At 35.5% G+C, this 15,717-nt stretch overlaps 5 protein-coding genes across 5 annotated transcripts; 2 read left to right on the top strand and 3 right to left on the bottom strand.

Annotated features, from left to right (window-relative positions):
* LOC104714029 lies at positions 290–1,016 on the bottom strand. The gene is made up of 2 exons (XM_010431260.2): positions 853–1,016; positions 290–758 (listed from the first exon to the last, which is right to left on the bottom strand). The coding sequence occupies exons 1-2, from the start codon at positions 951–953 to the stop codon at positions 392–394; spliced, it is 468 nt and encodes a 155-aa protein (XP_010429562.1). The 5' UTR covers positions 954–1,016; the 3' UTR covers positions 290–391.
* On the top strand, positions 4,806–7,363 carry LOC104714028 (probable protein phosphatase 2C 22). The gene is made up of 4 exons (XM_010431259.2): positions 4,806–5,303; positions 5,580–5,786; positions 5,889–6,100; positions 6,569–7,363. Exons 1-4 carry the CDS (start codon positions 5,124–5,126, stop codon positions 7,143–7,145), a joined length of 1,176 nt encoding a protein of 391 aa, XP_010429561.1. The 5' UTR covers positions 4,806–5,123; the 3' UTR covers positions 7,146–7,363.
* Positions 7,651–8,950, top strand: LOC104714026 (V-type proton ATPase subunit c''2). Its single transcript, XM_010431258.2, has 4 exons — positions 7,651–7,871; positions 7,949–8,026; positions 8,237–8,407; positions 8,504–8,950. The coding sequence occupies exons 1-4, from the start codon at positions 7,747–7,749 to the stop codon at positions 8,667–8,669; spliced, it is 540 nt and encodes a 179-aa protein (XP_010429560.1). The 5' UTR covers positions 7,651–7,746; the 3' UTR covers positions 8,670–8,950.
* Positions 9,156–10,766, bottom strand: LOC104714025. Its single transcript, XM_010431256.2, has 7 exons — positions 10,492–10,766; positions 10,264–10,306; positions 10,055–10,147; positions 9,912–9,974; positions 9,719–9,814; positions 9,554–9,631; positions 9,156–9,449 (listed from the first exon to the last, which is right to left on the bottom strand). Exons 1-7 carry the CDS (start codon positions 10,620–10,622, stop codon positions 9,363–9,365), a joined length of 591 nt encoding a protein of 196 aa, XP_010429558.1. The 5' UTR covers positions 10,623–10,766; the 3' UTR covers positions 9,156–9,362.
* Positions 10,856–15,140, bottom strand: LOC104714024 (potassium channel AKT6). The gene is made up of 12 exons (XM_010431255.2): positions 14,717–15,140; positions 14,212–14,577; positions 14,015–14,072; positions 13,605–13,922; positions 13,222–13,467; positions 13,034–13,132; positions 12,913–12,945; positions 12,648–12,833; positions 12,364–12,558; positions 12,164–12,239; positions 11,486–12,064; positions 10,856–11,328 (listed from the first exon to the last, which is right to left on the bottom strand). Exons 1-12 carry the CDS (start codon positions 14,944–14,946, stop codon positions 11,048–11,050), a joined length of 2,667 nt encoding a protein of 888 aa, XP_010429557.1. The 5' UTR covers positions 14,947–15,140; the 3' UTR covers positions 10,856–11,047.

The raw sequence follows: 15,717 nt of genomic DNA, 5'->3' as shown, positions 1-15,717 counted from the left end.
ATTTCAGTGTGAAGTACTTTTCTGTTTGTACTACACTACACGCATGTACTACTTTGTTTCATCATCTCACATCCAACAGAGTACTACTCCAACACTCAAAAACTGCAAGCTCCCAAACTTTTGGGAAGAATAGGCTACAAGATTACAAAAATAAAGAAAAAGAAACGAAAACGAATCGTGCAAATAATAACAATCTCAATGATTTTAAGTTTTTTTAATTAAATTTAAAAGAAAAAATGTCAAGTTTAATTTGTTCAAATACTTCAATTTTTATTTATGCAAGTACGTATATAAAATATTGAAATTTAATTTATTTACAATAGTAGTATTTGTTTCTAATTGACTTTTTTTACAGCTGCCTAACCCTTACACGTGTACTGAACTTTCCAATTTACACGGAGAAGCAAGCAGTCCTATTGACACGTGTCACCACCGCACCGACCGGCGGCGCATCACCCTTAGCTAATCCAGCTAACTCCAAACGTCGTTGAGCCGACGGACGGGGAAGATTCTCCGGTACGATAGTCTCTAACGAGTTCTCAAGCCAAGGCGGACACGTCCTCTTGTCGCTCCACCTCCTTGGCGGCGGCACCACGCCGGCGGCCATCTCTTCCACAGGCAACGCAGCTGCAACTGATGATGCCACGTCATTGATTTGAATTACGCCGATCAGGACAGTCGCCGTCACGCCAAAGACAAGAGAACACTTGTTGTTGTTTTTCCGTGGCTCAGTCACATGCTCTGTTCTCCTACTAGTACTAATATACAATAAAAGAAATAAAATGATCTTTTGATATGTGAAAACTGATCAGGTGGATAATGATTTTTCATGAATTGAATAGATAGAGATACCAAGAGATCTGCGACGTTTTCTTGAGAAGTGGGGATAAAGATTGTGCAGAGTTGGAATCTAAGAGAGGAAGATTCAGACAGCAGCTTATTCTCCCTGCCATTGTTGTCCCTCTGTTTTCGTTTTCCTCTTTAGAATCTTACCAAAAGCAAATATTTATTTATTTTTTTCTTCTCCAATATATATATATATATATATAACTCGATTAGACAGACCTCTTAAAATAAAAATAATATAATTTGAAGTTCTTCATTAACACAAAGGAATTATCATGAGAATTGCATTTTAAATATAAAACGAAGTTACTCAAATATTTTGATTTATAAAAAAACTAAAAAGTGTGTAACTTTCCTTTTTTGGATTACAAAAAATGATGTAACTAACAACAATAGAATAGGAATACAAAACATTGAGTCAAATGTAAAAAGTAATTCATCCTCTTTTTTTTTTTGTTGGTAAAAGAAACTTAAAAAATTACAAAAGTAACAAATCACCTTTAATTGTAATTTTTGATTAATTTACGTAGTGCAAAATTAAAAATATTTATCCAATATTCAAAAATGTGATGGCGGAAGTGAGATTTTTGTATGGGTAAAAGTATAAAAGAAATGACAATAGTTCGTTTTCTATATATGAAATCACGTGGTTTCTTTTGTGCTTTATCCTCCTCATTTACATAATTACATGTTTTTGATAGTCCTTTCCGAAAAGTTATCCAGTTTTAAATTGTTTCAGTTCAAATATGTTTAGGCAGCTGTGTAGTATTTTTTGGAATAGTTGACCCAAAAAAAAATAAATATTTTTTAATTGATATATTTGATCAAATCAATTCTTTTAAATTTTTATGCATGTACCAAAACTGAAACTGGAATGTACTAACAGATTATACGAAAATGCTAAATCAATACAATAAAACTAGAATGTGTTGCTCTCCTTAACTGACAACTCAGCATTTTAGGTTCTTCTCAGCTTGACATCTCAGAAAAATTGTTAGCCAATAGAAACATTTCAAATAATACAACTCAACATGTCTTAACCTACAATAAGTCTTGTTTTTTCCATGTCATATTTTCTCCTAAATTTGATCTTATTTTGTTGGGCTTAATTTTTAAAATAAGTGGGCTTAAAGTTTTTAAAACAAATGATCTTATTATAAGCTATTTCTTAGAATAATGGATACGTGCATCTAAATTTATGAAATACTGTATGACATTTATGTTTTGGTTTCTTCTATTCAATGATCATTTATGTTTGACTTAGACGACTATTAGCCCATTTATGTTTGTAAACTCTTCTACCCATTTATGTTTGTCAATTATTAATAGAATTTTTTTTTTAAATGAAGCACCGGGCATATTGTTTTGCCACGTGAAATAAACATCGCCTAAATGAAACTAAACCAAATTGACCGTAATATATAAACCGAACTGGTTTAAACTTTGTTTCATCGAGAACTTTCCTCAGTAGACACCAGTAGTATTTATGATTGACGACTGATTTCAGTATATATAACCAGAATGAGTTTTACTTTTACATTATGTAACAAATTTTTGCAGATAAAATTAATGTTATGAGTAAAGTTATTTTCGAGGATCTAAAATTTGTTTGTATAATAAAAAAAATATATAATACGTAAGAAATATATGTTTAGATCAAACTACTATGTATCAACTAAATATATAGTCTGCTTTTTCTTTAATCTATGCAAGATTTTTTTTTTGTTATTTTTTTGTGTAAAAATATGTTTCACCCGTTAAATATTATACCATTGGTATTAAGTAAGTCAATTGCCTATAATAATAATTATTTTGATAATTTTATTTAGAAAAAATTAAATATGTGAATAGTAATCAGTTTTTTAATAGGTGAAAAAATTAGAGTTTTGAAAATGTTTTAGATCTAATAATATTATATTTTAATAATTAAGTATGTTATAAAAATGATTAAAATAAATTTTAAAATTGAAATGTTTGTTTTTTAATTAATAGAAAATAAATATTCCTTAATCATTCAATAACAATTATGTGTAAATATTCATAAAAATGAGGGCAATAAATTCATTGACATTAACCCATCATCATATCAAAAGCCCAATCATAAACCCCAAAAAGGAGATGTCAATGACAAAAGAATGTTTTGATGGATTTCTTTTTTGATTAAAAACATTCAATAAAGTTTCATATCCGAAAAAAAAAATGGTTACAATTTTGAACACAAGTTTAACTCATATGAGTTAATTTTTCTAAAACAAGAAAAACATTTTTTCATTATATGTTTAATAATTAATTAACTAATCTCATAAACATGTAAGGAAGTAGAGTTGATATAATTAACACAATCAAACATTTTTTTTAAAACAAAAAGTTCTTAAAAATCTCCTCCGTGTTGATAAAAACATGAAATATCAAATGCCAAAATTGATTAAATAAAACAAAACAACTAACAATAATAATGGTCCTCCAATACATCCTAATACAAGAAAAGAATTGATTTTATTTTTAATTTACAATTTCATTACAATAATAAAACTAGAAATACATAATAACAAAAACCTAAAACCAAAAATATTACCAATGAACATTGTCAAAACTATATTAATAATGACTTTTGAATTACAAACACATATAAAATTATTCAAAAATAATAAAAATAAAAATAAAATATAAATAATCCCGCGGCGTAGCGCGGATACTATCCTAGTATTTTCATAAAAACATGTCCATCCAGTATAATTTCCTCATAACATGTATTCAGTACATTCACAACGTTCCTTAGTTGTTGTTGTTGTACACAGTTCAAACCCATCTAAATATTCCTTCCAGCTATGTACATATCTTCTCTATACTTAAATTAAGCCCAAAGAATGGACTTGACCCATTAACATTAGAAATAGAAGGTCCATTACGAAAGACAAATTGAACACGAAGCCGTGAATATTTTTGCTACGTCTATAAATAAAACGTACACGTATCACACACAACACATACTGAAGAAATTTTTGTTTGATAATATGATAGCCAATTAGCTAGCATGTGTCATCACATGCTCCCACGTCAACAAGCTTCTTGTCGGTCCATTTAATTAATAACGAGATAAGTAAACCATCGTTGTCAGGAAATATCCGCACAAAAAAGTTTCTAATGGCGAAACAATATTCGAATATTTCCCAACATATACTATTCGTGTGATTCTTTAATTTCTAATTTGGTGACCGCCAATAAAAGCATAAAAGGTTAGATATTTAAGAAACTAGCGATGAGGTACCTGCAAAAACACGAAAAAACTGTTATTTTTAGATAATTTTCAAACTATATAATTGCTTTAAATATTTTGTATAAAATAATTTAACGCAGTCAATAATAATATAAAAAAATAAAATAATAAATCATAACAGTAAATCAAGTTTAATAATACTGTATATAGAAAATATTATCATACAAATAAATAATCAAACATTTTTTAACAGTTCAATTATATGAAAAATTGATATCAAAATTTTATTTAATAAATTAAAATGGTCATATAAGCAAGCAAATACTAAAACGGACAAATTTGCATGAAGCGATCATATATATGTAAATATGTAACTCCAATATCTATCTAATGTAAGTGAATAATGTTCTATTAGATTAACTTTTTGACCTTTTTTTTTTTAAGTAATATTGTTGACAAAAAATAAAATAAAATATTAGATCTTCGAAAATCCAAACGTTTTAGAAAAACACAAATATTCATTTTAAATGATCAAAATCATTTTCTATTTTCTCTTAAATGTCATGTTTCCTTTCATGCTATTCATAAAATATTACGTTTATTTTTATTTAGAAATGTAAATATTTTATTCCTTTTTAAATAAGAAAAAAAATAAAATAAAGAAAAACAAATGTCAATGATACGCCGACGTTTTCAATTTTCACTTTTTCACGTTAAGCATCCTTTTTTTTTTTTTGGGCCTTTTAATAACCGTCGGACTCGTATTTCTCACCTCCGCCGGCGAACAGCTTTTAGTTACATCTCTCTTCTCTCTCTCTCTGCGTGTTCTAATTTGTGCCACAAAACCCTAATTTTCTTAAACCCTAGAAATTCGTGTAACTCTGAAACAATTGCTTCAATTTTGTCGCTGAATCTGTATCCATTGTCTAAGAATCTCTCATCTACAGCTACATTCCACGTGAAATCGTTTTTAATCGACTCACTGACTCGTGAGTTGACTCGTCAGCTCTTTCGCTAATTTTGCTTACTGAATTTTTTTTTAATATAATGATGGTGCAATATGGAAGAAACTAGAGGAATCTCTGATCCGGAGAATGGGAGTTCGAGTTACGGCGGTAAACCGCCGAATCCTCTCTCCTTCTCTTCTTCTTCATCCGCCGCCGTTTACAGGCAAAGCTTCGACGGTGAGCGATCGTTGGCTCCGTGTAATAAGAGGTCGCTTGTTCGACACCAATCTCTCGTAAGATTCCTTTTTCTTCAACTTGGGTTTCTTGGATAATTCTGGTTTTATTTATTGCGTTTATCTTTAATTACATGTTTCTGTATTGAATGTTCAATTTAAGTTGTAATTACTGCTTTGGTTTTGGATCATTAGTATTAGTTTCCTAAACTGTTTGTATCAATGAAATTGAATTATTGTCTCTCTAATGTGTATGATTAAGACTGCAATTATCTGTTTTTTTAATGTGTGATTATGAGATGCTTGAGGTTTCTTTCTGACTGCTTCATTTTGTAGGTGAAGACGAAGGTCTCAGATATATCTGTTGAGAATGAGTTTACTTTAGAGAAGAATAAGTCTGAGTTTGTTCCTTCTATGCGTTCTGGAGCTTGGTCTGATATTGGCTCCAGGTCAAGCATGGAAGATGCTTATCTTTGCGTCGATAATTTCATGGATAGCTTTGGCCTTCAGAACTCTGAGGCCGGCCCGAGTGCCTTTTACGGGGTATGCTTGTTTGTTTGTTCTTCTCTTTCCCTGTTTTTTTGTAAATGCATTTTATAGCATAAGAAGGTCTCTGGAATCTCTTATTCGATTTGTTTATATTAGGTATTTGATGGACATGGTGGGAAGCATGCTGCTGATTTTGCATGTTACCATATACCGAGGTACATTGTTGGGGATCAAGAGTTTCCTAGTGAAATTAATAAGGTGATGTCTTCAGCATTTCTTCAAACAGACACTGCCTTCTTAGAGGCTTGTTCATTGGATGGGAGCCTTGCTTCAGGAACTACTGCTTTGGCAGCTATTCTTTTCGGGAGGTTAGCTGATTCAACTCTTATTATCTTTTAAGTTACGTCTAACCTAAACTCTAAATGACTACTACCTAAGACTGCATAGGTAGGCTAGCAATTTGCAGGACATTCTATTTATTTTTGTCCAACTAGTTGTGTGGTCATCTTCTCCCATATTAGTTGTTCTCTCCTAAGCCTTTACATCTTGGTAAGGTTAGGTAAGAAAAAATATTCGGGAATAGATGTATGTTATAAGTTACTCTCTGCCACTTATTTGTGTGTAGATGTACTCTTTGCCCGTATTTGCTGCTATTATAATGTAGTTATTGCCTTAGGCCCTTAGCTTTACCTGTTGACTAATTTTGTAGTATATTGACACACAAATACAAATTAGGTCTTCTAGTCTTGTATATTCTCTGTTTTGTTTCATACTATATTATTATTCAGGTACGAAACTCTTTTGTACCATGTTAACATTTATTTTTGTGGTAACAGGTCGTTGGTGGTAGCAAACGCTGGAGATTGTAGAGCAGTCTTATCCCGTCAAGGGAAAGCCATTGAAATGTCAAGAGACCACAAACCCATGAGCAGTAAGGAGAGAAGACGCATTGAGGCATCGGGTGGATATGTATACGACGGCTATCTAAATGGACAACTTAATGTGGCTCGTGCGCTTGGGGACTTTCATATGGAAGGCATGAAAAAGAAGAAAGATGGTTCTGACGGTGGACCCCTCATTGCAGAGCCTGAGCTCATGACAACTAAACTAACCGAAGAGGACGAGTTCCTTATAATCGGGTGTGATGGGGTTTGGGATGTGTTCATGAGCCAGAATGCCATAGATTTTGCTAGAAGGAGACTGCAGGAGCACAATGACCCGCTCATGTGTAGTAAAGAGTTAGTCGAGGAAGCTATAAAGAGGAAGAGTGGGGATAATGTGACGGCGGTGGTTGTGTGTCTTCAGCCACAACCACCACCGAACTTGGTTGCACCGAGGTTGAGGGTTCAGCGGAGCTTCTCGGCGGAGGGTTTAAAAGATTTACAGAGCTTCTTGGATGGCTTGGGGGACTAATTGGGTGACCTGGGTTCCTGGGATGGTGACGAATGATTGATTCTCTTTTGTTTTGTCTTTTCTTACAATTTATAGTTTGGGTTTGGAGGTTTTGTTTTGTTATAATTCTTGCAATTTGAGTAACTTATACTATAACATGAGGCGGCATACAATAATTTATTGTTTGGTAGGATATATTTATTCTCACTTTTGCTTAATAATATTTTCTGCTTCAGTCTGGTTTGTTTTGTAACTTGATCGGAATCCTCATTCCTCCCTTTACCGAGTATGTTGTGTTCTCACTTTTGCTTAATGTGTTAGATATATGCAGTTATCCCACTCTCTTTGTTCATTATAGAGAGGGCTCAATACACATTGCCAATAATCGGGTTGATAAAACAAAAATACTTTAGTATTTTAGTGAAAATGGGTTTTTGGTGAAAATGGGCTATTGAAATGGCTTACAAGGCCTATAAAGATGGTAAGTAAACTCACGCGCGCGTGAAATGTAGTTGCTCAATCTCAGATCGCAGGCAGGCTCTGTTGTTGTTATTGTCTCCTCCTCCGAAAGAGAGAAAGAATAAGATCATATCGTAGAGACTAGAGAGATAAAGAGCGAAAAATGTCCGGTGCTGCGGCTATTCATGCGAGTTCATGGGCGGCGGCTCTGGTGAGAATCTCTCCGTACACTTTCTCCGCCATCGGAATCGCCATCTCCATCGGCGTCTCCGTTCTTGGTGCTGCCTGGTAAAATATCCTCTTCTTCTTCTCCCAAATTGATTTACGAACGCATCGTGTTTACGAAATCTCTCTTAATGGTTTAGGGGAATTTACATAACCGGAAGTAGTTTGATCGGTGCCGCCATTGAAGCTCCTCGTATCACTTCCAAGAATCTCATCAGGTTTTTGCCCCACGATTCAATTTCAATTTCAATTTCAGGAAATATTGTGTGAACCGATGCAAATGTCATTAGATTATAGCATACAATGGTTGACCTAGGCTAGGATTCGTGAAATTGGCTTTTATATGATGTGATAGATTACATTGGCTCTGACCTAGTAGAAGATGCTAGAACTATGTAATGATCAAGTGTTTGTTCATTGTCTTTCAGTGTAATTTTCTGTGAAGCCGTGGCTATATACGGCGTTATTGTTGCTATCATACTGCAAACCAAGTTGGAGAGTGTGCCATCATCGAAGATGTATGACCCTGAGTCTCTTAGAGCTGGATATGCAATCTTTGCTTCTGGAATCATTGTTGGATTCGCAAACCTTGTATGCGGGTCTGTATCCTCTTCTTCTTTATCCTCTCCTGTCCTCTGTTGAACCTTTGTAAAACATGGAAATCTCACTGTTTATGGGGATTTTGTTTGTTGCAGGTTATGTGTAGGAATCATTGGAAGCAGTTGTGCGTTGTCTGATGCTCAGAACTCGACGCTCTTTGTTAAGATTCTTGTGATTGAGATCTTTGGGAGTGCTCTCGGGTTATTTGGAGTTATCGTTGGGATCATTATGTCAGCTCAAGCTACATGGCCTACAAAATAGGTATTTTATGGACCTGTACTCTGTACTTTTTAATATCTATCTTTCAAATCCTAGAAGAATTACACATCTTTGTTTATCTTCTTGGCTGTTATATCACTTGTGTAGAAGAAAATCATGTTTCTCTTTGAATCCCTATTTTTGGTATTGTTCAAACTTGGGAATAAGTCACTTGGAGAAACCTCTTCATGTTTGTATTCTTTGGTTCTTTTGTGACAAATGATATGAGTTTGTATATGTTTTCATGTTAAGCATTGAAGAATGAAATTAAACTCTTCAGGCTTCTACTGTTCTCAAACTCTACCTGTGTGTGTTGAGTGTACATATGTGAAAAGAAAAATACATAAGAAACAGTACATTTTTCCTACTTTACAGCATGGCCTTTGCCTTTTCAATCTCCAAAATAGTTTTGATACATACACTAGATGGTATGGGTTCATTTCGAAAGACATATACATAAATAAAAACGCAAAAAAAAGAGCATTTAAAGATCATAAGAAGCTGGATTTCATAAATATACAACTTGCATTCATAAGAAGCTACTACATTCGTTTTGTTTACTACACAAAGCAACATCTAATTCTAATCGTGTTTAATATTAACATTAACTTACATGACAGTGTCACACATTACCACGCATAGAATCAGACAGAACAAATCGATAACCCAAAAAAGAGATGAAGCTCAGCTTTTGAATCAGTAAGCCAACCCTCCTGAAAAAACATCTCCGTCATGAAGCAAGCTTTCCGTCAACCAATAACCATCCCATGAACCGCCTATCCGCTGCCATTACACACAAACGATTTCATATCTAATCATCATCATCATTGTAGATGAAAAATCCACATAATATTAGGGTGTCTATTGTGAGTAACAAAGGAACCAACCTGGAACATTGTGAATTCAAATATCTCTTCTTCCTCAGGTCGATTTCCCTGAATCCATATCCTCTGCTTGAAACGATTCTGTATATATTGGAAAAGAGGGTATCATGAGACAACAATGGATCTCTATGATGATAGTAACATCTTCAAAAAAAAAAGAGATGATACCTCTTCCACGAACAAACTGCTTAAGATTTTTCTGTCCTTGTGGCCAAGCAACACACGGTAAGACGAGTGATGAAAAATACGCCTAAACCTTTCAAACTACACCAACCAATAAAAGACCAGGGGATAAGAGCCTTAGCTAGTAGCTAAGGAACAATATGACCATCAGTGTAAAAGAAATGATGAAAAAAGTAACCTGTCCAAGATCAAAGAAAGGACCAAAATAGGTGGATCTCTCGAATGGATCGAATCCAGCAAACTGTTAAATCAACAAATCATCATAAAAGTTGTAAAAAAAAAAAAAAATCAAAAGAAGCATAAGTCTGTAATGTGATTTACCCGATACATGACCTCGATGCCATAATCATCACGAGGATGGACATTATACTTCAATGCATCAAGCTGATGTCGAACAGCGTCTTCAGCACTAAACTATTACACCCAAAAAAAAAAAAAAATCTAAAACTGGGATCAATCAATACACAACAACAATAGAGACAAAGCAATGTAATGTTCCAAGCTCGATGCAGTAAATAGAGAGTCATTACATCAAGTCTCGGGCCAAACGGTCGTTTCCTACGGCTCTCCAACCTGTAAAACCCATCCATCCATGATCCAACAACATAAAAATAGTGAAGAAACATAGAATTGATCTTCTCTAATGCTATGGCCTTTGCAAAATCAAATTTCTTCGGATCTCTGATCGTTTCTTTCCTAACTAATAACCAAGTAACACCCAAAGCTTGAAATTGACGAAATTTTAGTTAAGAGTGTACCAATCAGCAGAGAGGAAATCGGGAACATCAGAAGAAGAAGCTCGCACGAGATGACGATGGAGCCTTCCATAGCCATTGAAAGGCTTGAGCTTAGCAGGTGGAGATGGAAGGACGAGAGATCCAAACGACATCGTTCGAATCGGTTCTGATGGATTTTTGATTTTGTGTTCTTGCTCTCGCCGGACTTGGCCTTTCAATTTTTAATTTCGCCCGTCCGATACAACGACGCCGAGAGATACACACACACGGAATCAAAACCAGTAAAGAGGAGTTTTAAGGGTTTAGGATCAAAAAAATAAATTAAAAGTAAAAAAAAATAAAAGCTAACCGAGCTAGATTTGAATTTGAATCCGGTTTAGATATTATCTGCACCACTACTCACACTCGCTAGAAGTTTAACCACAACAACCGGTCGCACTCTTTTAACACCAATCATTTTTTTTTCTTTTTTCTTTATTATTGTGAGGTTGTTAGAGAATATTTCTAAAAGATGTTTGTGGTTTATTTTGTTTGATTAAATAAAACAAAAAAAAAAAGAAAGAGAGTAGCGTGTGAATCAAGGATCTCTTGAAAGAATGAGAAAATCACCATCTCTAATAAGAGTGATGTCGTCAATTTCAGCTCCTTCTCTTGTAAGTACTTTAGTTGGCACGTAACCCATCTTTTTCTCACCAATTTCCAATAGCTCTTCCATTATATTCGGTAACAATATCACTTTTCCACCGTTATTTTCCGGCGAACTAATGGTCACTCTCGCCGGATAAAACATACTTCCTCCTCCTCCTCCTCCTCCTATAGAAACTGCTGGGCTTCTTGAAGGTTCCCCTCCATCATCAGCTGTTAAAAATAAATAAACGCACTCAAGACCAAGTTTTGAGTTCTGCTAAAATGCCTTGATGGCTCTAGTTGTGTGAAAAGTTCTGAAAATTATGGTTACTTGACGAGAAAGCAACGAGTATTAGAAGATCAAATGGAGAGGTGAGGCGGGTTTTACCGGTATTTGCAGCTGAAATGATTCCGAAGAGCGAGTTTCTGAAGTTATTAAGTTTGCGTCTCTGAGAAACCACAACCTGACCTCCTTCTCTCACAAGAGGCATTTCTCCTGAATGCATTGTAGGCTCACTACTATACTTCATCAATGGCTTTCCTGTCACAGGAACCTGAGGTATTCCAGGGACAGGTTTCGGTTTCTTCTCCACGGGCCTATGATCATGAAACAAGGTTTTGATATCTTCATGCCCTTGATGCTCGGCAAGACCACGAGGTGTCCACCCGTAAGAATCCGGCCTGTCCAAATCAGCACCTTGGTCTAGTAAGAACTTAACAATCTCCAAGTGTTCTTCTGAGACTGCTCTGTGTAAGGCTGTGGTTCCGTTTCCGTCAGGGAGTGTGACATCGCCGCCGTATTTGATGATGTCTTTGAGTATGTCTAAGCTGTTTCTTTCCACGGCTAAGCAAGCGAAATAGCTCACTGAGTCTAAGCTTAACTTTGCTCCGTTCTCTGCAAGGAGTTTAGCAATTCCGCTATGTCCCCCTATGATTGCTTCCCACAAGGGTACATTACCTTCTGAATCTGTAAATAATGTACGAGCCAACCGATAAATTAGTTAATTCTTTCAATCTAATTATATGATCCTCCTAGCTACCTAGTGAGACATTTTTTACTACTTACCTCTAATGTTAGGATCTGCTCCATTTTCAAGAAGTAAAACGACGCAATAATGACTTCCTTTTGATGCTGCTATATGCTGAGGTATACAGATAAGAAACATAGAGAGTAAGCAACTCTTTTTTTTTCTTCTTGTTTTGGCATTAAAATGAGGATGATGGTATATGTCTATGATATATATACAGAGGCAGGTTGGGGCTTACCAGCGCAGTTCGCCCGTCCTTATCCATTTCATTAGGGCTTGAGCCTCGTCTTAGTAACTGATTCAGCAATAAATCATCTCCTCTGGCTGCAGCAAAACATAAGCTGAGAGGTAAATCCATTTTCCCTTGAGCCAACATGTGTTCTGTATCAGCCAAAATTCCTTTCATCACTGGATCTTCTGAGTCTTTTAAACGCTGCATCAACCAGAACATATCTGTTATGGAACTGCTCTTTGACCTCCAACTGTTTACCAAATAGAAAGGAAGAGAGGATTCATACATACCTGAAGAAGATTATTCATGATTATTGCTCCATCTCCTACATTTGCCTGAACAAGATTTAAGAGTACTGTACGGTTCAGACGAAGCAACTGACTCAATCGCTTGGTACGAACAGTAAACAGCTGCGGTCTGTAACATAGTACCCCAACTTCACCAAATACACTTCCTCTCCGTGCTTCACAAACTACCTGTAAAAAACACATACACACAAACATTACCACATAAGAACAAAATCGTATCTTTTAAAATACTTAAAACTAGACTTGCCTGCTCCACTCCATTTACACGTGCAATTATGTCCTGAAGGATAAAGCAATGTGTTAGGAATAATAATACAATATTTTTGAAGTTAGATAGACTATTCAACTGATTTACACAAAACACTTACAACAGCTCCTGTCACCAATATGTAGAAGTCTGTTGGTGCTTCATTCTGCAAAATCACATCTTCTTTGGGAGGAAAATACTCTGCTTTCATTTCAGTAACCTACAATATTACCATAAATTACAACTTACTGTGAATAAAATGACCACATTTTAGCATACGGTGCTCCGTGCGCTGTGGGGAAACATTACCAACTGGAAAAGAAGATCATTGGAGATTCCATGGAACAAATAGATTTTGTCAACAACTTCATAGAACAGGTAATGCGATATGCTGGAGCGAATAGCTTTGGGAAGGGATTCAATGATTTCTTGCTGCTGTAATCCTTCTGAGTCAGTTCTGTACCTCAAACACAAATGAGCTACCATCTGATCTTGCAAGCGCACTGGCAGATTGTTCCTCTGACCAAACCCCGAAGCGGCTTGGATAGTATCTCTCTGAAATAATCCAAAATGATGCATAAGACTCATGAAAAATGCATTTAACATCTTCTGTTTCTTTGACAACGTATCTGATTATTCCTTTTGAGATGTGACATATATAGGAAATAATTGTACCAGTAACTTGAACTTACAAATTTTCTGGTGCGGCCGGTTACGTGAACCACCAAGTTGGTCATATTACCAATTATATATGCTAATAATCCAAGATTAAAAACCATGTAGCAAAGAATGAAAGTCATCTCTCTTGAGTTAACACCATGTATATCACCATAACCTGTTGTGGAGAACGTAGTTATAGACCAATACATTGCCGTGTTATACCGTATTGCAATAGGAGACTGCTTCCAATTTTCATCTGTTAATGCAATAAATGTCTTGGAAGGGTCTGGATAATGTGAAGCAATGGAATAAAGGAAGCAAGCACCACAATGAATCACAAATAGAGTAACCTGCATGCATTACCACCCAATCAATACTGTAAAATTGACAACTAATTAAAAAAATGGTCAGTGTAAAAACAAGTAGACATATAGATACTAACAAGGAGAAGCTTCGTGCAGCGAACCCAAAAGTAGCTGTATTTCCTATCTTTCTCTAACCTGAAAAGAAGAGTTCAATGTCACACTCACCATATATAGAGAATAATAGATTCAAGAAACTGAAGTACACAATAATTCATCTACGTATATCAGCTGCAACTCAAACGTTTTAGCTAGCTTTTACTCTTGTCAAACTCACCTGGCAAAACAATTACTGACCCTTCGAAGACGCCATAGACGAAGCATACTAAAAATCCCATAACCCTGAATACTCTCATGAAGCAAACTCCCGAAACTTTCGTAAGGAAATGTGGAAACCACATCAAAAGCAAGCCAAGTCGACGTATATCTCCAAGCTATCTTCTTTGGATCATCGATAAGGAGATAAGTTACCTTGTCTAAAAAGGCAACAAAGAACGTCAAGATAATATCAACAGCGAAAAACCCGTTGACAATGTTATCGAGAATACTGAGAGGTGCTCTTGGCTTTTGCAGAAAACCAAATTCAAAAGGCGACGCCCAAGCTGTGTAGAGCACCAAAAACACCAAAAACGTCTCCCACGCTCTAAAAAAAAAACATAGTTTTACAGATTTAGCAACGCATTATATTCAGAATTTTCCAACATTATTATATAAGTGCAAAATCTTTAGCAATATGCATCGATAATATTAGAAACCCTAGTTTTTTTTTGTAAAAAGCAGACCTGTAACGAGGATCGAAGGGAGAGACGATGAAGCGACGGAGGATGACATCACGAGAGGAACGAGCGCTGGCTCCAAGAGGAGGAAGAAGACCTTTGCTAAGGCTATACTGACTCATGGTTCCATCTCGAGACAAATGGTCAGCTACTTCATCCTCTGCGTCCTTGGCTCTTCCTCCTCCATCATCTTCATCGTCCTTCACACCCCAAAACCATACCTTCTTCTTCTCCATTTTGTTAGATCTTTCGATCTCTTCTTCTTCCTCCTCCAAAATCCCTTGCGGAGACACACGCAAGTTTGGCGATCTCCTCCGAAATCGCCGGTTTCTTATTTTCTTATTATATCTTATTTATTATTATTATTATTATTTGGTTACGTTTGTTTCTATCTTTTTGTTTTCTTGTGGGCTCTCAACACGGAACTGTTTTTTTTCCCCTCCTTTTTTCTCTTCTTTAGCCATAAAAATAGCAAGTAATTTTAGGTTAACTGGTCTAAATGATCGTAGAAAATTTCAAATGTAACAAATTGACATATTTATTACCATTTTGTTCTACGCAACAGAATATTGTTAAGTGAAGTTGATATTTATAGCATACAATGTCCCCATTCACAAGTGCAGTATTTGTCTCATTGTGATTTGCTGTATATGCTAATGTTATTGCTATTTGAGTGCTGATGTGAAACCCCACCCAACCCGTGTCCAAAATACCACATAGAAAAATCTCAGTATGTCGTCGTTTCTTCAATCCATCGATCCAGACAAGAACTTCCTTGCTCGGATGCACATGAAGTCGATCCCGAATCGCCTTCGAATAATACGGTCAGATCTTCAAAACCTACCTTACTACTCAGGGCCGGCCCAATAGCTTTTGATGCCTAAAGCAAAAAAAGTCCATAAGCCCAATTTCCACAAAAATTCACAGCTTATCACGCTGCGGGATTCGAACCTTTTACCTAAGAAACATATTTTACGGACCTAACCACTGAATTAGCATATAGTCAC

This window comes from Camelina sativa, chromosome 9, assembly GCF_000633955.1.
Source record: "Camelina sativa cultivar DH55 chromosome 9, Cs, whole genome shotgun sequence".
In the NCBI taxonomy this organism is placed as follows: Eukaryota; Viridiplantae; Streptophyta; class Magnoliopsida; order Brassicales; family Brassicaceae; genus Camelina; species Camelina sativa.
The sequence above is the reverse complement of the archived record's forward strand: the minus strand, read 5'-3'. Positions and strand labels throughout refer to the sequence as shown.